Here is a 23589-nt window from a genome sequence, read left to right as displayed (position 1 = left end):
GCAGAGTCACAGTACCCTGGGTGTGGCTGCACGGGCTGTTTCTGCAGCCTGGGTTAAAGTAATGATAAATTATTCCAGGTGATAAAGAAATGAATAATTAACATTCCTGCAAATAGAGTCTGTCCAGAGCCCTGCAGCCCAGCCCCAGGGAGTAGGGACCAAGGCAGCATTGTGCCACAGGGCACGGGGAACCACTCCAGAGCTCATCATCTTGTGTGTGGCCAAAAACACCACCATGGAAAGCCCTGGGGTTGGTATGAAAGCCCTGGTAAGCAGATGGGTGCATGTAGAAAAGCCTTGGGAGATGCTGAGGGCTCAAACTCTGGAGTGAGTCTGGGATGATGTGATCAGGGACTGGCATTCCCAGCCCTGCCACAGGCAAGTCACCCACACGCTCCACACCTCTGCTCTTCCTCTGTCACCGTGACAAATTTAATTAAAAATACTGGGAAGAATATTTTGCAGAGCCCTGGTACGTGTCTAAGTGAAGAGGCTGTGGCTGCCAGGTTTCTAAATGCCACTGGTTCTGTCTCTGTGTGGCTCAGAGCCTGGGCCAGGCTGCTTCCCTCACCAGGGGCGTCCCTGCGCTCCGGGTTTAATAGCTGGTTTGCCTGCAGGATTGCTCACTGGGGCAGGAAATGCCACAGGATTTCAGGAGCAGCAGCTAATGCTCAGGAGGTTCCCGGCACCTGCAAGCCACAATTCCAGCTGTGTTTGGCACCTGCAAGCCGCAATTCCAGCTGTGTTTGGCTCATTACTGCCTGGTGACCTGTAAGCCAGAGGTGTAACCTGAGCACTGGCCCGAGGCAGGCAAAGGCACCACCAAGCTTTGCAGCACGTTCTGCCTGGTGCCCTATTTACCCAGTTTACTGCAAGGAGATTCAAGGATCTCCTTGGATCCTTGGATCCTTCTTCCGAGGGAGAAGATGGAAATCTGCAGAATTAAGGAAACCCTTCAGTCTTGAGAGAGAAAATCGCTCTAACTGCATCGCTCATCTGTCGGGGGCAGCGAGAAGGAGCCTCTCGAGGAGGCTCTGACCCAGCCAGCCTCGCCAGTTGTTCTGGACCAACCTGAATCCTGAACAGCTCTTGGCAGCAAAGGGCTCAGCCCCAGCAACACGCTCACCCACCAACAGCTTTGTCTCAGGAGAGTTTAGCTGCCCGTTATCCCGTGGGAATTCGCTCCTGCTGAAGGCAAACTTCTTTTAATCTTGCGCAGACCTCATGTTCGTTGCAGAGGAAATTTGCCTCCAGGAGCAGGAGCTCAGACACTCTATAAATGTTTGATAGCACTGACCACCTCTTCTGAGTTATTATTTTATTAGAAAAGGAGATTTATTATGGTTCTGGATGGCTTGAATTCACAAAGCTCACCAATGTGGTATTTTTTTTATCTCTCATATCGGGTGTACCCAACAAATGTCACAGCCTTTAATAACATGCTTTAATTAATCCTGGAATTCTGGATGTGCTATTATCTTCATTTTTCAAAGGGAGGTCACAATAGTAAAGGAAAATCTACATTGCTTGCACGGGCTACTCCGGGAGTCTGCGGCAGACCAGGAAATTAATCTCTTAATCATTCTGCCAATTTGACTCCGTGGTGGGAGCACAGACCTGTGCCTACCTCAGCTCTCTGCACTAATGAAACTATTTCCTTTATCTGGGATGGCCTTTCCCACCTGCAAAACAGGAAAACTCTGATGTGCCCTGTGCAGCTTTGGGATGGCTGCTGAAAAGGGCTCGATGTCCTGACTACCAGCCTACCTCCCCCAGCCCGAAGCTTCACCTTTCTGGAAGCTTCCTTCCTCATACCTGTAGGACAAGTCCTGTTTGGATCCAGGGAATCCAAGGAGTCCAAGGAACAAGCCTTGAGAGGCACTGCTCTGGTCTGTCTGGCTCCCTGCCAGGATGGAAACAGTTCCAGTGTCTTTCCCTCACCTGGTGACTCAGGAAGTTTTGTTTGTAAGTAAGGAAGTTTTGGGAAAAAAGGTGAAAAAGCAGGAGCTGGAGGAAAGATGGCAGAAGCTGAAAGGCTGAAGGAGAGAGAAACAGCTGCAGATAAGCAGCAGCAGCAGCAGCAAAGACTCATATGGAAAAATGAAAAAAGAACATAAAACATTTCCAAATGCCACGAAGCCTGTGAGCAGGAAAGGATGAGAGGTTTTACGTGGGTTCTTCACTCCCCTCCTCTGAATAGGACAGAGGGAAAACTAAAGAAATGCATAGCAAGGAGCAGGTCAGGGGCAGCCCGTGGGGAGCAGCTGGGTCACCCCAAGCCATGCTCCCCATGTGCCCCCTGCTCCTCCTGCAGCAGGGCCAAGCTGGAGTGGGCACAGAGAGGCCACCGAGGTGTCCCCGTGTCACAGTCCAGGCGGTCACCACATAAAGCAGAGACCACAGGCAGTCTCAGTTGGTAACACTTGGCAACAGTTTATGAATGAAAATGGCTGATCTTTTATACACTTTCCAGTTGTTTACCCTTCTTCTACCTATTAACTATTGGCCACAATAATTCAATACCATGCCATTGGTGAAAAGTTACTCTGACTCCACCTAACTTTCTAAAAACGCTTCATCCAGCTGCAGAATGCTCTTATCTTCCTTCTCTCGATCTCCTTGGTTAGGGCCTTGGAGAAAGCTCCTTATCAGCTTCTTCTTCTTCTTACTCCTCGCTCCTTTAGCTAACAGGCCCGCTGCTGGCCCCTTCCACATCCCTGCTCCTCCTGCAGCAGGGCCAAGCTGCTGTGGGGACAGAGAGGCCACCGAGGTGTCCCCGTGTCACAGTCGAGGCGGTCACCACATAAAGCAGAGACCACAGGCAGTCTCAGTCTCAGTTGGTAACACTTGGCAACAGTTTATGAATGAAAATGGCTGATCTTTTATACACTTTCCAGTTGTTTACCCTTCTTTTACCTTAAGTATTGGCCACAATAATTCAATACCATGCCATTGGTGAAAAGTTACTCTGACTCCACCTAACTTTCTAAAAACGCTTCATCCAGCTGCAGAATGCTCTTATCTTCCTTCTCTCGATCTCCTTGGTTAGGGCCTTGGAGAAAGCTCCTTATCAGCTTCTTCTTCTTCTTACTTCTTGCTCCTTTAGCTAACAGGCCCGCTGCTGGCCCCTTCCACATCCCTGCTCCCGCTGCCACCAGCGCCTCCCTGGGGACATCCAGCCAACTCCTGTGCTGCTGTCTGGATTATGGTGTGCTCCTGCCCCCATCCCATGTGTCCAGTGTGGTGATCCAAGGAAGCCCAGAGAGGCAGAGGTGTCATTGTAGAGAAAATTACAGAGAATAAACCTCTTTACGAGACACCTCTAACTTCAGCCCTGCAGACTTAATTCTGCCCAAGCAGAGGACTCACAAGACTTGGGATCCAGTATTCCACAGATACCGAAATCTTGGAAAAGAATATCAGCTTTTTAACGTTCACCCCACAGTAAAATACATTCAGAGTTTTATACTTGGTATCTAAATACAAAAAAGATACTTTTGCAAATGTTTTCAGTTTGAAAGACATTTTAATAAAGGTTCACTGAAAGTTTTCTACATTTTTTCTTTTTGCAGATTAAAAAGAATACCAGTGCTTTTTTCATGTCACAATAATACACTATTATATTGTAGAGGGCAGACAGTATTTTTGAATTAAAATGTCAAGCACTTTGGATTGGATCAGATTTGTAAAAACAAAAATCCATGGGGGAAAAATAAACTTTAAAATACTATGTTTCTTGTAATTTCCAATTAAATGTTTTGAGTATCACAGTGGAGAAGGTTCTTCCAACTCAAGTCAGGCATAAGCATCCTAAGAAAATGTTTTAAAAGGCAACTGAGTGAGCTAAAATACCAAAGTAAGAGATGCCCTTAAGAGGCAGGCCTTAGTGCCTTTTCTGCAGTGGGGGGTTTTATTTCAAACTTGTAGGTCATTGACTGAATGAACCGTATCTGTTCTTCGTACTGTCTCTCTGCTTCCATATTTGATTCTTCTTCTTTCTTCCTCTTCTCTTCTTCAGCTTTTTGGAGCAACTGTTGATAGGCAATTTGAGTTGTGAGCTGGTCTCTGTACTCTTTGGCCTTCTGTGCTTTTCTGGAAATGCCAAATGAATAGGTTATTTAAGCAGTGTGGGTAAAAAGGATAAACATTATTATTATTATGTAATCTGCTAGCATTTGAGCTTAGACCAAAGAACCATTCAAAGCTCCTTTTAGCAGTAAATAACTGCCACTATTAACCGAACGCTGCGTGCTAACCTTATGTTCTGCAGAGAGTTAACTGCACTCTGTTGTGCCCTGAAAAGCAAACTGTAAAACTGGTGTTTTCTCAGAAAGAGGGAAAGAACAACTCCCTGCAATCAGCATGCCGTGGTGAGAGGATGGAGGATGGGGGTGCTGGGTCTCAGTCCATCCCTGGCTCGGGCTCATGCTGCTGCTGACACCCGTCCTCACCCTCCTGCCGAGAACAACTCCCTGCTGCACTGAAATTGCTGCAAGTGCCTGTCAGGAGAAATCAATCTTCCACTGCACCTCAGGACTTGTGTGATTCCTGGGGTCCGTTGCAAGTGCAGATGGAGTATAACACAGCTCTCATCAAAAATTATGGGACACCAAAGCTGAACAGAAAGGAAGTGTAAATACCCTGTAAAATAACTTTACATCCCTCAGTAGACAGACATTAAAGACCCTAGTTGCTAGCAGGCTCAGAACATATCTTGGTTTTCTTCTGTATACTAAAGAAAAGCCACACCCAGAACAGCACATTAAACTACAACTTCAGAAAATGATGTCTATCCCAATCCAGGGTAGAGTCCCTCAATTTGCTCTGTTCTGTGCACTGACAGTCCAAGCAACTTTCCCCTTTGGATTTGTTAATATTTTACATACGGATATATGTGTGTGTGTGTATACATACACCAACATATCTATTTGGATATAAAAATGTAAAAAACCATTTAATGACATCCTGAATCAAGATACAATAAAATTTCATCCCTCTTCAAATCCAGTTTTCTGATAGGCTGGCATTTGGCAGCTTTCAGTGCCAAGTGTCATTTGTGCTGCTTTCAGTCCCCTCTGGAGAAGCAGAGGAAGCCTTACGTGCTCAGGCCCTTCTGGAGCAGGAGTCAGACACCTGAATGCCAGCAGAGTAGTCAGCACTTGTGCACTAACTCAACAGAGCTGAGCCACAAACCCTTCCTGACACTGCTGAGTGCCATCTCTGCTAAGTGGAGCACATCCCAGCTGGAGCCCAGCGCGTTTCCTTCACAAGGGTGACACTTCTGCCACAGCCAGGAGATTGTTCCCAATAGAGCCCTCAGAGAACACAACAGACACCGGCTCCGGAAGGAGCCACTTGTGTCCCACGGACAAGAGAGGAGAAAGGGCAGGAGTACAAAAGGGAAGTGAGCGAGACGAAGCCCTTTGCCCAAGGCTTTGCATGACACCCAGAGGAACATTCCAGCTACTGCGTGTAAGGCTCTGCCCATCCCGAGGCGCTGCAGCCGGGTGTTTTGGTGGCTGACACAGCATCGTTCAAGGGATGTCTGTGGGTGGGGTTCAGCAATAAGCCCGGACACACTTGCTCTCCTGGGGCAGGAACAAACAAACCTTTCATTAACCCTCCTCCCCAGTCACTTGTAACAACAGCTCACAGTGTGAGGGGATGTGCTTAGGAAATATGATTGATGTAAGTCACATGATGATTAAAAACACCGACACAAGGATATGTACCACTATCTTCTGAGGTCAGAATTAATGACTTAATAATACCAGCTGCAGCATCACAAGTCTGCTCTTGGGCAGTTTGGAACTGATAAGGTACATGGTGAAAAACCTTCTCTAAATAGAAAGAAGTCCACCCAGCGCTCTAGAGTTATCAGAAAACAATAATCAGCTCTCTCACAAGTTTAAAAGATTGGTCTGCAAAGAAATGACCTGATGACATAGAAGAAAAGTACCTTTTACGTTCTTCTTCCTCCTCACATTCAAATTTTCTGACTGCTTCAGCCATTGCCTTCTTTTCTTCAGCAATCTCTATTTTCCTCTCTTCTTTTTTCTGCACTGGAAAACAAAACCAGAAATCCTTTTAGAAGGTAACAGCTCTGCTGAGCTTGAAGGGCCAGTGAGACTGCATTTGGGCTAAGTAGCTTAAATAATAGGTTTGAGTTTTGTTGTTTCTGAAGTGCCACACAAACAACAGCAGGTGTATTCCCAGCTTATTTATTTTTCATCCACTCAGACCTGGATAGATTTCACATTCAGGGCTTCATAATAATATAATTAATAGCAATGACCGTTTGCCCATGCAATCCTCACTTTGCCAGGCTTTGCTGTGGTGATGGCAATGGGGAATTAGTGCAAGGAATGCCTGTGGGAGCGCATTTTGGGAACAGGCTCGGGGAGGGTCACACTGCTGTCCACTCTGTCACACAGTGTGTGCTGGGGCAATGCTGTTCCCAGCAGCAGGGTGTTGAGCTGCCTCTGCCCAGATGTGAGTTCAACCACTTACACTTCTCCTCCATCTGCGCCTGCCTTGCGATCAGGACATCTCTCAGCGTGACAAACCGAGCTTCCCTCTCTCGCTTCTGTTTCTCAACCCTCTCGGCCCAAATCTTATCCCTCTCTTCCTTGAAGATCTGCTCGTCCTCTCTTTCTTGCTCCTTCTCCTTCCTCAGCTGTTCGGCCAGATAATCCAGGTAAGAAAGTTGCTCCTTCAACAGCGTTTGCTGCAAACACACAGACGTTTGCAAATCTGAGTACATTAGTTCAAAAAAGCCTTTCGAACCCTGAAGAAAAGTGGTGGCTCACAGCCACTGTGGGACCTGGGAGCCCAGAGACCATTCCAGAACCTGCCACAGCAAAGAACTGCTCAGAATCCTCTACGGGGCAAACACAGAGTGATCCCTTACCCACAGCAGCTCAGCTGCCTACAACACACCCCTTTTACAGACTCTCCACAGCAAACCAGGCTTCTCCAGTATCACTTGCATTAAATATAATCATGTAATATAATATAATATATATTACCTCCTGTAATTCTGCAGAAAAGTCTAACACTGAGTTGATGCAAGGTTCCTAACCTACAGGAGTTCCTAACCACCTCTCTCCTGTGTCCTAAATACCCTAGACTTGTTTGCATGCTAAAGTTGGACAATCTACTTGTTTTAACTTCAGGAAATGACAGACACATCCACTGATTCATGGCATCTCCAAGAAATAAAACATGAGAGTTTGCATCTATCTACATAATGTTTCTAAAAAATGTAATTTTTTTAGTATTCATTAATTACAATAAGTTAAATATTTCCTTTCTTCTGCAGTTACAAATACTTGCTACATCAGGTCCATGAAACAAAAAATAGTTTTCCAGCCTCTATTATGTCCGTGCAGTGTAAGGATGATAAAGCTCAGGTGATTTACACAATGAAATCAGCATGCAGGGACAAAATTCCAGGATTTCCCGAGAGCCCCCACTTCATTTATCCAGCCTGGCAGCCTTGCTGATTGCAAAGCAGGCTTTAAAGTGCTGTGGTTTTAACAGCTAATGGGCTTCTGCAGAGCTGCAGGGTGCTGGCAGGAGGAGAGGCAGCAGGCTGCTCAAGAAAAGAATTATCTCGTTCAGGGAGAAGGGCTTGTGTCTGTTCTCTGTTACCCTGTGCAGCTCACAGGACCACAGAGCTGGTCTACACGAGGTATTGCCCCACAAGCTCACCATGAAACACCTTACTTTTTTATTTCTGATCTTCTCATATTCCTTGTCGGTGTCCTCCAAATCATTTTCCAAGGCCGCCTTCTCTTCAGCAAGTTGAATTTGTTTTTCTGCAGCAAGATGCTTCTGCCTGTCCTGCACTGCTTTGAGCAACATCTCCCTGCACTTCTTCTGCTGATATAACTTCTTCCTCTCAAGGTCTTCATTTTCTTTCCTGAACTGGTGCAGCTCTTTTTCCTACACGGATAAAAGTAGCCAGCTTGTAAAATTGCTGTGTAACTTCAAATTAAGTGCTGTCTAAAGTTAGTTTATTGCAACATTGAAGAGAAAAGCCTTGCTGGCAACACACAATTAGTGTCATCCACTAGACGTGGTAAAGCCTGAATATTTTAGCATATCTTTCACTAGAATTCAGGATTTTTATCAGTAACCATCACAAGCAATTCAATATAAAAACGGGATTGTGCCTGGTATTTTACAAATGTTTCAGACAGATAGACAGAGTAATCTCTTTAGGGAAATCAGTATCATTGCAGCACCTTTGATCTATATCCAAGTGTTCATACACATCCATAAGCACTGACAAATAACAGGGCCATGTGTTCCTGCTTTTTCTGTAGATATTCTGTGTCCTCTGCCTGTGTTGGGTGTTCAGAGCACTGCATCTCTACCAGTCATAAGGCTGCTACAAGTCAGTGATTGTATCTTTGTGTTCTGATGGGCACTTACTGAATTTTCATGGTTTCAAACCATCCCACTTCATATGGGAAAGAACTTTATATTCCACCTTATATTGAAAAAACGTACAGTGAAACTAAGTTCTTAAAAAAGAAACAATGACAAATCAGAAATGCATATTTGAGATCAAATAAGTATTTGTGTATTCAAGATTATTTAGCCACAAAAAATTTTCAAAAGTAGCATCATTAAGTAATTCATATGCATAGTTTCTGGACAACTGAATAAGTGTATAAGCACAACTGCACTGAAATATAGTCATAACACAGTGTGTGACCATCATTAGCACTGTATTATCTCAGAAATCATGCTTCAGCTGTCTCTAAGGCACACACTTTTTTGTTAACCTGTTTTTAAATTAAATGTCTCTTTTGTAATGTGAATGAGTCTTTAAAAATGTCTTAGCAGATTTGTCATAAACAGCATGTCTAATCTTTCCATAGGGAAGCAGAAGCTGCACTCCCTAACAAAAATCCCTTTTTATTCTGGACATAAAGCACCCACAGGTTCCTGCAGTATTTCAGAGCCAAAGCTGACTTTGTAACTGCCTGAACTGTCAAATTCACTTTCAGAAGCTGGTGAAACAGCTTTGAAACTCAATATATATATAATTTGAGGAATAGCATTAGAAATCCAAAAAGCTTTGAACAGCAAAGGTGGAAAGGAAGCAGAAATAGTTAGCAGTCAGCTGTGCAAGTTGGCACCTGTCTTTGGATGAATTCTGACATCGGTGAAGCTGTGTGAGAGCAGCCAAGGATGGGATCCATGAAAGTTTGTTCACTGGAGGAACACAATGTCACAGATGTGCAAAGAAGTGGTTACCAACCACCCTTCTGCAAGCCAGGGCCAAATGCTACGGCAGAAACACTTGACACTACAGTTAGGAGAACATGGAGTCAATCACTTTCCAAGAAATCACAATCCTTTAAGGCACAAATAGGACAAAGAAGGAAGGCAGCTAATGTAGGTGATGTAGCTAAAGCAAAAATTGCTGTCCCTGCTTTGTCATCCACTTGTGAGATATCCTGGTGCACGCATGTGGTCTACCCTGCCAAAGGTGCAAGTTTTCCTTCACTAAATATTCTATTTTCATTGCAACAACCAGGAGAAACCTTTATGCACACTTAGCTGCCCATTCACCCAGATGAAACTCCTGGTCATTAGGGGCTACCAGCCTGCAATGAAAAACTTGTAATGAGACCATCTGCCACTCTGCTGAGAATGGATTACATTGCATTTTCCATACAGGAACTCTCCTTCAAAGAAAGCTCTTTTTTTTCAGAGACTCAACCACTTCACTAGAAATGTATCTCCTTGACAGAGCCCCAGGCTGCTGTCTCCAGGGGAAGATGCAGAGCCTTCTATTCTAATAGTGCTTTTCTGAAAAGGCCAGTTAAGGAACAGCATTCTTTGCCTGGGAGGTTTGGCAGTGCCTTAGAAGCTGTTACAAGAAAATAATTCTGTTCTACATGTTTTTAAATAAGCAAAACATTAGTCTAGCTTGGAATATTTTCACAGCCAGCATTTTCTGAGCTTTAGATTCATTATTGTCTCATTTTTATAAAATGGGGAAGCATGTATGATGCCAGCACCAGCTTCCAGTGTCTAACAGAGTATCATGAGAGATCATTCAGCCTCTATATGTGAACAGCTGCAAAATGAAGATTGAGTCTGAGCTAAATAGCCTCCCATAAGTCAAAGTCAACATAGAATACTGAACTAGCAAGCCACACTAAAGCCAGCAAAACTACAGCAGGAGAGATGGATAAGGATGATGAAAATAGAAGGTACTGGCTGAGCAGTTGGGCCAAGGTAGCCAAATGCCTCCTGTGATGTGAGCTCAACAGCAGGCAGGTCTAACAGGCAAGAGAGCTTAAGTGCTGCTTGCTAATTTGCTTTAAAAATATATATAAAATAAATATTTCAGCTGGGAAACAAGATTCCCCGCTTTCCTCCAGGAAACTGGAAATCAAAAAGCAACAAAGGTATTTGGCAAAAGCTTTAAAATGTTTCCATTTCCCACAACACCTCTGAGAGACTGAGTGCCAAAACCCTTTTGAATGCTGAGTTTCAAAAGAAGTATTTCCCTCTGTAAACGGGAATGCCTTTGCCACAGCTCTGAAAAGAGGCTTAGTTCAACAGCACAGGCTCAGATACTAATGGTATCAGTAAAGACACAAATAAGGTATGGATTAGTTTAAATGTCTAGTAAGCCTATCATTAGAAGGGCCTTCTGCCCAAGCCTGAGTGCAGAACGCTGTGGAAATTACCATCCTTTCAGCCTCCTGTCTGATCTCCTGCTTCTTCTCCTCCCTGCGAGCGGCATGCACGGCCACCTGGGCATCGAGCACATCCACCATCTCCCGTGTCCGCGCTGCCGCCTCCTGCGCCCTCAGCTCCGCTTCCTGGTCCTTGGCCAGCAGTTCCTTCTCACAAATCTCTTCCAGCTCCCGCTCCTGCATCTTCTCTTCCTCTTTCAGCATCTCCTTCAGAGCCTGCTGGGCCAGCTGGCAGTCAACCAGCTCCTTCTCACTCAGTTTTTTACAGTGTTCGCGATACTCGTGACATCGGTTTCTGGAAGGCAACGTAAAAGTTTTTTTTAAAAAGTCTCAAAACAATAAGCAGGTTTGGAGGTGTGTGGTGAATGAAGGCTCTCAGCTCATCACTGCTCAAAATACAGCAACCCCAGACACCAATTATATCCCTGGTCTGACATTGATTTTTGTGGAACCTAAGGAACCACAGAGAGCCTGATTTGATGGAGGTTTTGACATTAATGAGCTGAAGGATTTGAATTTGTAAAAAAGGCCTGAATCAACTTCTTCACAAGGGGAAGGGAAGAGGCAGCAGTGATCTCTGCTCCCTGTGACAGGGACAGGACCCATGGAAATGGCTGGAGCTGTTCCAGGAGGTTTAGGTGGGATCTCAGGGAAAGGCTCTCCCCCAGAGGGTGCTGGCACTGCCCAGACTCCCCAGGGATGGGCACAGCCCCGAGGCTGCCAGAGCTCCAGGAGCCTTTGGGCAGCGCTGCCAGGGATGCCCAGGGTGGGATTGTTGGGGGTCTGTGCAGGGCAGGGGCTGGAATGGACAATCCTTGGGGGTCCCTTCCAGCTCAGGGTATTCTGTGAGTGTAAATGAACACACAATGCATCCACACATTGTATACACAATGTGTACTCCACATATAGCTGGGACATGGGGGGTTGTGTGCATCTGTACCTTTTATTAACATATAAAACATATGCCTGCTACACTTATTCAAACATGTACGTTGGTCTCTATTCAAACGAAGACAGAATAGGTTGGTAAGTCACCTGAAAGCTCATTCATATTCAGAAAATACTGTGACCGTGGAAATGTGGGTTACACGGTTGAGCAGGAACCACTAGAAATTTATTAATTTTTAAAGTGAAGTTCTATGGGATAATTCAGACAAGTCACAATAAAAGCCTGGAGAAGGTAGAAAGTCAAACAAGTAATGCAGCTTTCAATTCTCATTTACTCTCTGCAACTGAGTTGCATATAAAGAGGTAATTTATCTTCAGTTGAAGAACACTACTCTAATTGCAGATCCTGCTTTTACTTTTGCAAACAAAGCACTGTTGAGATCAACACATGCCATCAAACATTATTTAAATTGAACAATCTGCAGGCACTTTAATTCTGTTCTATAAACAGGATATAGATTTTCATTAAGTCAGAATGTGAAACTGGCAGACAAAGGTGAAGACCAGCAAGTGTGAAGGATGTACAAGTCTGAGGATGTGTGACAGACACATGTGAATGCTGCAAAGTGAAAAGATATCTCACAATTTCATGCTGAATGAAACTATCTGTGCAGATTATTGCAAAGGTGTTTAGGAATTCACGGAAGATATCACAGCCTGAATCATGAACAACTTGACAGCAGCAGCAGTTACCTGCGCAATGCGAAATACTATGACACTACACAAGTTTTAGCTAACTATCCTGTGTAAAAAAAATATTAAATATTCATCAGGCAATTACCTCAATGCTATTACCAATCTCCATATCAGGGTAGTTATTTAATTTTCAGAGCAGAGGTCTCACCACATTTTCTCCCTGCTGCCATTCAACAGTCGCTGCCTCAAATTTCCCTGGGGACAAGGAAATCTCTCTGTTCATCCTCTTGGCTAAAGCACCCAGTGCCATGGAGCCTATGCCGAAAGGTGAAGGGCACTGACACAAACAGCAAAAGGGGCAGCACTGCTGTGAAAACATTTCCATTCTGCTTGCTCTTTGTTGAACCTGCCCAGCCTGAACCCCCTGCCCTGGGCTGATCCCCAGCGTGGGCAGCAGGGCAGGGGGATCCTGCCCCTGTGCCCCTGGGCTCAGGTGAGAGCCCACCTGCAGAGCTGCCCCAGCCCTGGCTCCAACAGCACAAGGAGCTGGAGCTGCTGCAGCCAGTGCAGAGGAGGCCACGGAGCTGCTGCCAGGGCTGGAGCCCCTCTGCTCTGGAGCCAGCCTGGCACAGCTGGGGCTGCTCAGCTGCACCAGAGAAGCTCCAGGGACACCTGAGAGCCCCTGCCAGGGCCTGCAGGGGCTCCAGGAGAGCTGCACAGCCCCTGGGGACAAGGCAGGCAGGGACAGCAGCCAGGCAATGGCTCCCAGGGCCAGAGGGCAGGGACAGATTTTGGCCCATTGGGAATGAGGAATTGCTGGCTGGGAGGGTGGGCAGGCCCTGGCCCAGGGTGCCCAGAGCAGCTGTGGCTGCCCCTGGATCCCTGGCAGTGTCCCAGGCCAGGCTGGATGGGGCTGGGAGCAGCCTGGGATGGTGGGAGCTGTCCCTGCCCACAACAAAGATGACTTTGAAGGCCCCTTCCAATCCAAACCATTCCATGATGAGATGCTGTAGTTCAGTGCCAGTGCAGACTGGTGAAAAGGGATGGTTGTTTTACCTCTTGGACAAGACAGGAACCTCCTGACCACTGTTTAACCCGGCAATAATAGCAGAGAGCAGCACAGGGATGAGCCATGGCACATTTCAAGGAGCACCCCTGCTCCCAGCAGATCATCAAACGTACTATGTCATTGATGGTTTTCTTACATTTCACCACTGGAATCCATCTTTCATCTCCTGGGCGGGAGTTAGTGGTGATGAAAGACCACAGCACTAATTAGTCTCCATGAAAAACATATTTCTCAAATGTTGTGAGGGAAACATGCTATTATTAAGACTCTAAATCTTGCTATAATTAAGATTCTACATCTTACAATTATCAATCACTGTATTAACACAATGGTTCAAGGTTCTCTCAGCAGTGAAGGAATAAAGAACTAGTTATTCTTTTCTGTGATTATAAACTAATCTGATATTTATTGAATTCCCACGGGGGAGTAGAAGTTAATTATGTTCAGCATTGTTAGAATTTTAATATAAAATAACCCTGTAATTGCTTGATTTCATCAAAATAATTCCCTCAAAGCAGCTTTTACACTAACCCATAAACATCTGCTCCCCCAGATGGCAGGTTTTCTTCCTCACTTTGCTATCCTAAGCTTCTTAACATTAAAACTGTTCCTGGATGTGGCTACTTCCCAAAGACAGAACCTCCCCAGTTATTCATTCATTTTATGGCTGCAGCACAATGTTGCTGGGATAACATCCTACCCCATATGGATGCTTCTGATGTTACCACAAGAAAGAGGATGTGATCTGTGTTTTATGCAAATTTTAAGACATTGCAGTTTTCTTTTAAGTTACCAATGATGAACATGCCCTCAGGCTAGCACTGGCTGAGTCTCTTCTCAGACAAGGTGTAGCCCTCCCTGAAAATGAATTCCAGCAGGATTCCCATGGTCCAAGCCTTGTCCCCTCTGTCACCTTGTGACAAAGGACTCCTCCTGGTTAACATTACTACTGAGAAGCTGTTACACCTGTACCCTTAGGCCATGGCAACCAACCATAAAAAATAAAAAATGCTCTGGAATAATGTCTGACAGGGTAGGTGCTCCTATACCTCAAGGTTTGAGAATCCATGCCTGGAGCACCTTGCTTGGAGTTAAAGGAAATACAAATTAGTCTGTATCAGGTTTCAGAAAGATATTCAAAAGAGTTGAAAATCCACAGGCAAAGAGAAACAGAAAATCATGTGTGTATCCACCTGCTACTTTCCAGGACTCCTGGGTGTGCCCTGGAGTAATCATCTCCAAAGGGGGGCAGGTGTGCAGGAAGAGAATATGGTTTATATCACTGATAAGTAACATTAAAAAGTAAAAACTGGCATTTATTTAATCTTTACCTCATCCTTTTTAATTTCTATTTGTGCATATGTTTTATAATGTACACGATATATCAGTACAGTATATTATTACATATTTATATAGTTGATAAATAAACATATTGGGGTGAATGTTAAAAGCTTTTACATCCAGAGGGGTGCAGTCAGAGGACTGGAGGCCATTGCTCCAGAGGACAGGCTATGACACAATTACAGACTCCTGCTTGTGGATTTTCAGTAAGTGTTGGTCTCCTGAGCAGCAAATCCTGCTCCCTGACCTCTGCCTGGACCAGGATGGTTTAGGAGGAAGAGTGACATCTAACAGCTAAAAAAAAGCACACCTGGGACTCCTTAAGACAAATAGATGCAGATACACCAGGACTGCCACCCACAACAGCTGTGAGGAGAGATGGTTTCACTGCCTCTAAATCCTCTGAAACAGGCAGCCAGCAGAACAACCACAATAAAGTTTCAACAACAATTTTAACAGGATACTGTGTGGTGTGAATATGGCTTAGATCCCAGAGCAGAGTGGGAAAGGTGAAAGGACAATATAAGATGAAATATTCCCATGAGACTGAGTGAGCCATAGATCAACAGGGCTACACTAGGAGGACAAAGGACCTGAGACATTAGGACAGGCAACTACAGCGTGTAAGTTCAAGTGTGTGTCACCAGATGATGGAGTTCAGTGGCGTGATTCATTTTGCAATTAAAATATCTAAAATTAGACATCTGAACAGGAATCTGCATATGTGCTAAATTCCCACTCTGATCAATGAGAACCTAATTAAAGTCAGTAGAGGCTGGGGTGCAGCCCAGCTGACAGGGCAGGATAAGCCTGTTTGGGACTGACTTTAGGTTCCTGTAACTGTCCTGATTTTGGTGAAGTTTTGAATAGAACAGGAATGCAGATTCCCAGTGAATATAAAGTTACCACTACTGAGACTTACCTACCTTTAGGTAACATCTCCCTGGTGTGTAAAACAAGCTACAAGTACAAAATAAAATGCATTCCAGCAGCACCCCCTCCTGACTATTTTAAAAGTGAGTTTCGACCACTTTATGTGATAGAGAACAAACCAGAAGTTGCAAAAGGCAAGGGCCACATTTTCAAACCACCATGTGAAGTTCTAACACCTGTCTAAGTCAATAAACCCCACATTTTAACAAATATTTACCTGTGGAATTAGTTAATTAGTGGTTATGCACAAGTAAGAGCCAATGTTGATTTTTATCCCCAGCCTGGGCACACTGAGAAGCAGGTGTTGTAGATTTCACAGTACCGTGGGAGACTGGGAAAGACACTTCCAATAATCACAGTTAAATAACATTATTATTATTTCTTTCATCCCTCCCTCGGAAAACCAGATTTACAAGAATGGGACAAGGCAGACTTCATGCCAAAGCCTCAGGTCCTAGTAAGTACCTGCAAGTTACTGCTTTCAGTCAGGAAGACTTGGCACAGAACTTCAGGCTGCATTAAACCCTTAGCAGCAGCTGCTACTCTTGAAAAGTATGCAATAAATAAAAAACACTGTCTGTTCGGACAATCTTACATTTCAAGAATCTTTATTGACATGTTATCTTAGTAAGCTTGATTTAGGCCAAATTAACCTTCCCTGCAGCCTGTTCACTCCAACAGTATAAAGCTGGAACAGGAATTACAAAAAGGGTTGACTTGGCAGGTGGAAATACAGGGATGCTCATGTGCAACAAGGAGGACACAGTACACTTGTACAAATTAACTACTCTGACTTTTTCTGTCTTACTGTTTCAACCACTTTCATCTTTCCTTCCTCCGTTTATTATTGCCACCTTCTTTTTAAAATGTTCCTGTATATTTACTTTGGGCAAATGCTCTTTTATAAGATATTTTTATGGCAATACCTGAACTGTTGCTCTCGTTTTTCAGCCACGACTCGTAGTCTTTCTTGCTCCCTCTTCTCCCTCAGTAATTTTGCTTGTTCCTTCAAGTTTGCTTCTTTCTGCTGTGCCTTTTCCTCATCGAGTGCATTCACCTCAGCAAGGTGCCTGCTCTCCTCTGCCTCCAGAAAGTCACGGAGCCTGTAATGAAAACATTTGAATAAAGGCTAAATCAATCCTTCAGTCGAAGGACAAAGTTTTTGTCTATTTGTTATTAACAGAAAGTGGGTACTGGGCTCCTTTTAACACCTCTTACAAATGTCAGAGTAGTGAACATCAAATTTTATTTCAGGGATCATTCATGTTGTGTCCATCAAGGGAATCTTACAGCACAACATGAGTGATCCTGTCCAGGCACAGTCTAAACTCCTGATTTTGCAAACCCACTTTCAAAGCTGCTTTATGACTTCAGTTCCCCATTCATCAAATTATTCTATTTCTCAGACGACATTTCTCACCAGCTGATAACAATTAGATTTTGTGCTATGGTTATCCTTCAGCACAGACCCACAGAACACCCTGAGCTGTGGGTCCCCCAAGGATCACCCATTCCAGCTCCTGGCCCTACAGACACCCCAACAATGCCACCCTGGGCATCCCTGGCAGTGCTGTCCAAAGGCTCCTGGAGCTCTGGCAGCCTCGGGGAGCCTGCCAGTTCCCCACAACTCTCTGGGGGAAAAGCCTTTCCCTGATGCCCTCCCTCCTCTATGCATCTATAATTGCATTTTCTCTCAAATGACCTCTTGATATTTTTGCATCACTCTGCAGAACACTTCATCCTGAAATATCTTTGATGAGAAAATTATGTCAGATAGGCAGTTTTTAAACACATCATAATTTACTTCTCTGTTAATCCCAGCAGTGAGAAACCTGGGGCTGCAGAGTCCAGAAATCACTGATTTCAGCCAATACACCACAGGGTCTCAGCAGAAAGGGCCCTGGGGGTCCCGGCAGACGAGCTGAGCACAGGCCAATGATGCACCCTTGTGGCAAAGAGAGCCACAGGCAGCTTGGGCTGCGGGAGGAGCAGCACTGCGAGCAGGCCCAGGGAGGGCATCCTTCCTCCCAGCACTGCTGAGACCCCAGTGGAGCGCTGGCTCCAGCTCCGGGCTCTGCAGCACTGCAAGGACACGGCCTCGGCAGAGGGTGACAGTGGAGGGACACTGAGGGACTGCAGCACCTCTCCCAACAGGAGCATCTCTCCTAAAGTTCCTTCTCTCCTGGGACTGTCCAGCCTGCAGAAGAGAAGGCACAGAGGGATCTTAGGAATGCACCTAAAGTCCTGAAGGGAGGGAATGCAGGAAAGACAGACATCTACTCCTCAGCAGTGCTCAGTGGTGGGACAAGGGGCCACAAATTAAACCACATGAAATTCTAAAGAACAGAAGAAAACATTTATTTTTCTTTTTACTGTGATTGGGGTGAGATATTGGACACAATGCTCACAGAAGTGATTCAGTCTCCATGTGTGGAGACAAGCAAAACCCAATGGACACACACTCCTGGACACCCTGCTCCAGGTGACACCAGGGCTGGACCAGATCATCTCAGGAGGTTCCTTCTAACCCCAGTGCTTCTGTGGAACCATGTGCAATTCCCCTGAAGGCACATTAGACCAGGACAGTTTCTAACCAAACAGTTTCTAACCAAACTGATGATCTTCACAGCTACAAAGTCACTTGACATGAAACAGTAACTGAGAAATTAAACCACAATATTTTTTCCAAAGATCAGTACAGCATAATTCTGTTCTTTACATGGCAGAAATGTGCTTCACCTTTAATATTTTTGAAGACTTCTGGAAAATTTTAATTTTTTCAGCTGACTGTGCCGCAGAGTGTTATTTGTAGGAGCTAAGCATCAGCTTGATGAGTTTGCAGCAAAACCCTCAGTGACACTGAACTGAGAGAATTTCTGACACTTTGCTACCCAGAGAAACAGAGAATGTCCACGACAAGGTGGATGGAACTAGATGAGCCCATCCACCCTGGAATTCTATGATTCTCTGCCCCACCTTTGGAAATGTGCCAGGCCAGTTTGGACAAGGCTTGGGGCAACCTGGTCTGGCGGGAGGTGTCCCTGCCGGGGTGCTTGGAACAAGATGAGCTTTAAGGTCCCTTCCAACCCAAACCATTCCATCATTTCATGACTGTATCAAGGTACTCTTCAACTTCTTTAAAAATCAAGGAATGAAAGTGCTATGCCACTACTTCTGTTCTTGTCTGTGGCAGACAGGAGGCTCCAAATCCCACCTCAGCTACACAGTTACTGTGTTTGAACACATGTCACGGGCGCTGGGCTCTCTGAGCCCACACCGAAAACAGCAGGGGCGCTGCACTGGCTACTTGTTTGCTACCTGTCTCTCCTCACTTCGATCTCCTTCAGGTACTGCTGCAGCGTGGCCCGGACCTTCCTCTCGGCAGCGCGCTGCATCCATTTCTCCTCGCCGCCCTTGTGCCAGTCGGAGACATTGCGGTAGTGGCGGAGCATCCGCAGGTCACGTTCATACTCACGCTGCTCCTCCTCCAGCGCCCTCTCGGCCAAAATCGTCTCTTCGAACAGGTCTCTCTTGGTGGGCTTGGCTAGCTGCGAGAGAAAGGAAATGGAGAAAGCGTGGAGACCTCGTAGCACCGTTCCAAAGATGTGAAGGGGCCTACAGTGAATCCAGAGAGGGACTTCATCAGGAATTGTAGTGACAGGACAAGGGAAATGGGTACAGAGTGAAAGAGGGAAAATTTAGGCTAAATGTAGGAAAAAATTCTTCTTCGTGACGGTGATGAGGCACCCACACAGGTTTCCCAGAGAACCTGTGGCTGTTCCTGGATCCCTGGAAGTGTCCAAGGCCAGGCTGGATGGGGCTTGGAGCAACCTGGGGTAGTGGGAAATGTCCCTGCCCATGGCAGGGTTGCCACTGGATGAGCTTTAAGGTCCCTTCCAACCCAAACCATTCACAGGTGAAAAGTCTGCGCGTTTTTCAGTTGAATTCATGACTGTGCAAGTACCTAATACCAAATGATGAGTTCACAGTAATTATGGAGTAATCTCAGAATCACTGAGGCTCGAAAAGAACTCCAAGATCATCAAGTCCCCACCTTGTCACCCAGCCCAGGGCACTGAGTGCCATGTCCCATCCTTCCTTGGACACCTCCAAGGATAGGGACTCCAACACCTCCCTGGGCAGACCCTTCCAAGGCCTGAATGTCTTCTTTGTGAAGAAATTCCTCTTAAATTAGACAAGCCCTGCCTACACTCCCATAGCATCAGGCTCCTCAGGACCCCCAAACACAGCACCGGGCTCCTCAGGACCCCCAAAAAGATCACCAGGCTCCCCAGGACTCTTCACACAGCACCAGGCTCCCTGGGGGCTCTCACACAGCACTGGGCTGTCCAGGACCCCTCACACAACACCGAGCTCCCCGGGACCCCCAAACACAACACCGGGCTCCCCAGGACCCTTCACACAGCACCGGGCTCCCCGGGACCCCCAAACACAACACCGGGCTCCCCAGGACCCTTCACACAGCACCAGGCTCTTCAGGACCTTCAAACACAGAACCGGGCTCCCTGGGACCCCTCACACAGCACCAGGTTCCCCAGGACCTTCAAACACAGCACCGGGCTCTCCAGGACCTTCAAACACAACACCGGGCTCCCCAGGACCCTTCACACAGCACCGGGCTCCCCGGGACCCCCAAACACAGCACCGGGCTCTCCGGGATCTCTCACACAGCACTGGGCTCCCCGGGACCTTCAAACACTGCACTGGGCTCCCCGGGAGCTCTCACACAACACCGGGCTCTCCGGGACCTTTAAACACAGCACCGGGCTCTCCGGGACCCCTCCCAGCTGCTCCCAGAGGGTCCCGCTTCAGCCGGCCCCGCTCTGGGGCTCGGCCCCCACGTCCCCGCAGCTCCCCGGAGCAGAGCAGCCCCCGGTGTGGCCCCTCACCACCGCCACTTCGCCCGGCAGCGGCCCACAGCCGGTGAACTCCCGGCGTCTCTGTGTGTGAGAGCAGTGAGGGGGCTGGGGACGGGGCGGGGGCCGCGCCGCCATGGCGGATGGAGGCACCGCCGTTGCTGAGGGGACGCGCGCAGGACGGAAATGGCATCATGGCGGCGGGGGCGCTGAGGGGTGTCCAGCATGGCGGGGGTGCTGAAGGTGTCCCGGCGTTAAAAACGGGACCACACTCCGGTACTAAAGTGATTTTAGCATTTATTATAATAAAAAGGCCTAAAGCATGGGAGCCTGCGGGTCAAGCAGGAGTGTTCCCGTCGAGGATGCTGCAGCGCCGGCGCTCCGTCTTCGTGAGCAGCTGTGTACCCGATGTTCCAGGTGGAGCGGCACACATTCACCGGAACACTTTTTTTGTCCCTCTGGATTGGTTTCTGTTGGGATCCTTTCACTTGCACGAAGGTTTAAGGCTCTTGATTGGCCCTTTACAGTTCTGTCCAGGCTGGCTCATTCAGCTTGGGATGGTGGTGCACTTTGCTTAGGTATAATACGGTATGTTGAGTACCGTATTTCTTATAACTACCCTTTTAAGCCCTTTTACAAAGAATAACTAAACTAACAGTACATGTTTAACAATTGCCTATTAACAACTAACAATTAACTATTTTACAACAGTTTCTAACCTATTTTTGACACTGGCGTGGCGGGGGCACTGAGGGGTGTTCTGGCAGGCCGGGGGCACTGAAGGAATTGTCCTGGCGTGGTGAGGGCGCTGAGGGGTGTCCTGGCACTGAGGGGTGTCCAGCATGGCAGGGGCACTGAGGGATGTCCCAGCATGGCAGGGGAGCTGAGGGGTGTCTGGCATGGCGGGGGGGCTGTGGGGTGTCCGACATGGCAGGGGCACTGAGGGCTGTCCTGGCTTGGCGGGGACACTGAGGGATGCCCTGGCATGGAGGGGGAGCTGAGGGATGTCCGGCATGACAGGGGCACTGAGGGGTGTCCCAGCATGGAAGGGGAGCTGAGGGATGTCCGACATGGCAGGGACACTGAGGGATGTCCTGGCAGGCCGGGGGCGCTGAGGGTGTCCGGCATGGCGGGGGCGCTGTGGGGTGTCCGGCATGACAGGGGCGCTGAGGGATGTCCCGGCATGACAGGGGCACTGAGGGATGTCCTGGCATGGCAGAGGCACTGAGGGATGTCCTGGCATGGAGGAGGCGCTGTGGGGTGTCCCGGCCGGCTGGGGGCACTGAGGGGTGTCCTGGCATAGCGGGGACACTGAGGGGTGTCCCAGCATGGCAGGGGAGCTGAGGGGTGTCCGGCATGGCGGGGGCACTGAGGGGTGTCCCAGCATGGCAGGGGAGCTGAGGGATGTCCTGGCAGGCCGAGGGCGCTGAGGGGTGTCCCGAGGTCAGGGGACTGTCAGGGCTGGAAGAGACCTTCAGGATGATCCAGCACTGCCGCTGTAATTCCGAACCCACCACACCGCGGCTCCCCGAGCCACAGCCCGGCGCCTCCTCAGCTCCTGCACTGCCACTGCACTGTGGGCAGCCCTGCCGCCCATGTGGCGCAATGTGGAATACCTAAAAGTTTCTGAAGAAAGGGTGTTCTTTGATCATGGAACCATAACATATCCTGAGTCGGAAGGGAGCCACAAGGAGCCCCGTCCCCACCGTGCACGGCGTAAGGGACCACAGGGTGCAGCCCCGGGTACCAGTGCTGGGGCATTAGTGAGGACAGGCTGGCACAGGAATGGAAAGGATTTAGGTTAATGACTTATCTTATGGAGCCAGCCTGGCACAGCTGGGGCTGCTCAGCTGCACCAGAGAAGCTCCAGGGACACCTGAGAGCCCCTGCCAGGGCCTGCAGGGGCTCCAGGAGAGCTGCACAGCCCCTGGGGACAAGGCAGGCAGGGACAGCAGCCAGGCAATGGCTCCCAGGGCCAGAGGGCAGGGACAGATTTTGGCCCATTGGGAATGAGGAATTGCTGGCTGGGAGGGTGGGCAGGCCCTGGCCCAGGGTGCCCAGAGCAGCTGTGGCTGCCCCTGGATCCCTGGCAGTGTCCCAGGCCAGGCTGGATGGGGCTTGGAGCAGCCTGGGACGGTGGGAGCTGTCCCTGCCCATGGCAGGGCCTGGAACAGGATATGCTTTAAGGTCTTTCTCAACCCAAACCCTTCTGTGACTCTGTGAAATAGAACTAATGACGAGAATGGGTTCTCTGTGCCCACAGGTGATGGAGCGGAGTGAACCCACAGCTCCCAGGTCAGGACTGTCACAGAGACCTCCTGCAGCACATCCTGCTGATGCCAGGCTCCAGACCTGCCTGAGCTGGAGGAAAATGGGTAGTAAAACATTGGCTGTGCATCAGTGATTGCTTCAAGCTCATTGCCCGCAAAGGAGTCATGAGAAAAAGCTGTTGCTGAAGCTTTGAAGCTCTGGAACACACACACATACACTGCCAAGAACTTTGCTTTCTTGTGCATAATCACATTAGCTTGCCTGATAGCAAGTTGAAAAAAATTATCCCAGGGAAGAAAGGTCAATGTTTAACCTGGCTGTAAAGCTTGTTCTCATCCAATTAAAACCCCGTGCAATTACTTCTGGTGTCAACAATGTGATCCTTGCATAGTCAAATACAGCAGTTTGATACACAGGGTTTACAAACTGGAGAATATGTTTACCACCATGGTAGTGCTTGAAATGAAATCTTTTGAGTTTATTTCAGTAGAGACTTAATGCTGTCATACTATCGTGACTTAGTCTTTGAGATATTTGTCAAAAAGAAAAAACTTCATATCACTTCCCCCCTGAAAACTTGTATTTGAGTGGAGGGAGGGCTGAATTTCTTGGTATTTTATAGTTTTGCCTCATATTCTATGGTGTGTTTAATGGGGAATGTTGCCTTAGTCTTAAGATCTACACAAAATCAGCAATTAGTTTTATGTGTAATAGACTGTACAAATGTGCAGCACTGCCATCTGTTTGACCTCCAAAAATAAACAGGGATGTGTGGATTCTCTAAAGT

At 47.4% G+C, this 23589-nt stretch overlaps 1 protein-coding gene across 2 annotated transcripts; it reads right to left on the bottom strand.

Annotated features, from left to right (window-relative positions):
* Nucleotides 1-3505: 3505 nt before the first annotated feature.
* CFAP53 (cilia and flagella associated protein 53) lies at nt 3506-20699 on the bottom strand. 2 transcript variants are annotated; one of them, XM_064735838.1, is made up of 8 exons: nt 20565-20699; nt 18973-19202; nt 16581-16757; nt 10719-11022; nt 7729-7947; nt 6511-6727; nt 5960-6062; nt 3506-4092 (listed from the first exon to the last, which is right to left on the bottom strand). In XM_064735838.1, exons 1-8 carry the CDS (start codon nt 20667-20669, stop codon nt 3870-3872), a joined length of 1578 nt encoding a protein of 525 aa, XP_064591908.1. In that variant the 5' UTR covers nt 20670-20699; the 3' UTR covers nt 3506-3869. The 2 variants fall into 2 exon arrangements, with proteins under 2 accessions (XP_064591908.1, XP_064591910.1); XM_064735840.1 differs by lacking the exon at nt 20565-20699 and adding an exon at nt 20343-20539 and having other exon boundaries at nt 3592-4092; nt 18973-19269.
* Nucleotides 20700-23589: the final 2890 nt, after the last annotated feature.

Source organism: Zonotrichia leucophrys, chromosome Z (genome assembly GCF_028769735.1).
Source record: "Zonotrichia leucophrys gambelii isolate GWCS_2022_RI chromosome Z, RI_Zleu_2.0, whole genome shotgun sequence".
NCBI lineage: Eukaryota > Metazoa > Chordata > Aves > Passeriformes > Passerellidae > Zonotrichia > Zonotrichia leucophrys.
Note: the sequence above shows the minus strand (reverse complement) of the source record. Positions and strands in the feature narration are given on the sequence as shown.

What these genes read in the sequence shown, in the direction of transcription:
- CFAP53 (XM_064735838.1), bottom strand. Translation starts at nt 20,669, where the DNA reads ATGGCGGCGCGGCCCCCGCCCCGTCCCCAGCCCCCTCACTGCTCTCAC. An exon ending in ATCGAAGTGAGGAGAGACAG is followed by an intron (nt 16,758 to 18,972) that starts GTAGCAAACAAG and finishes TTTTCATTACAG; the next exon opens with GCTCCGTGACTTTCTGGAGG. An exon ending in AAACGAGAGCAACAGTTCAG is followed by an intron (nt 11,023 to 16,580) that starts GTATTGCCATAA and finishes GTTGCCTTCCAG; the next exon opens with AAACCGATGTCACGAGTATC.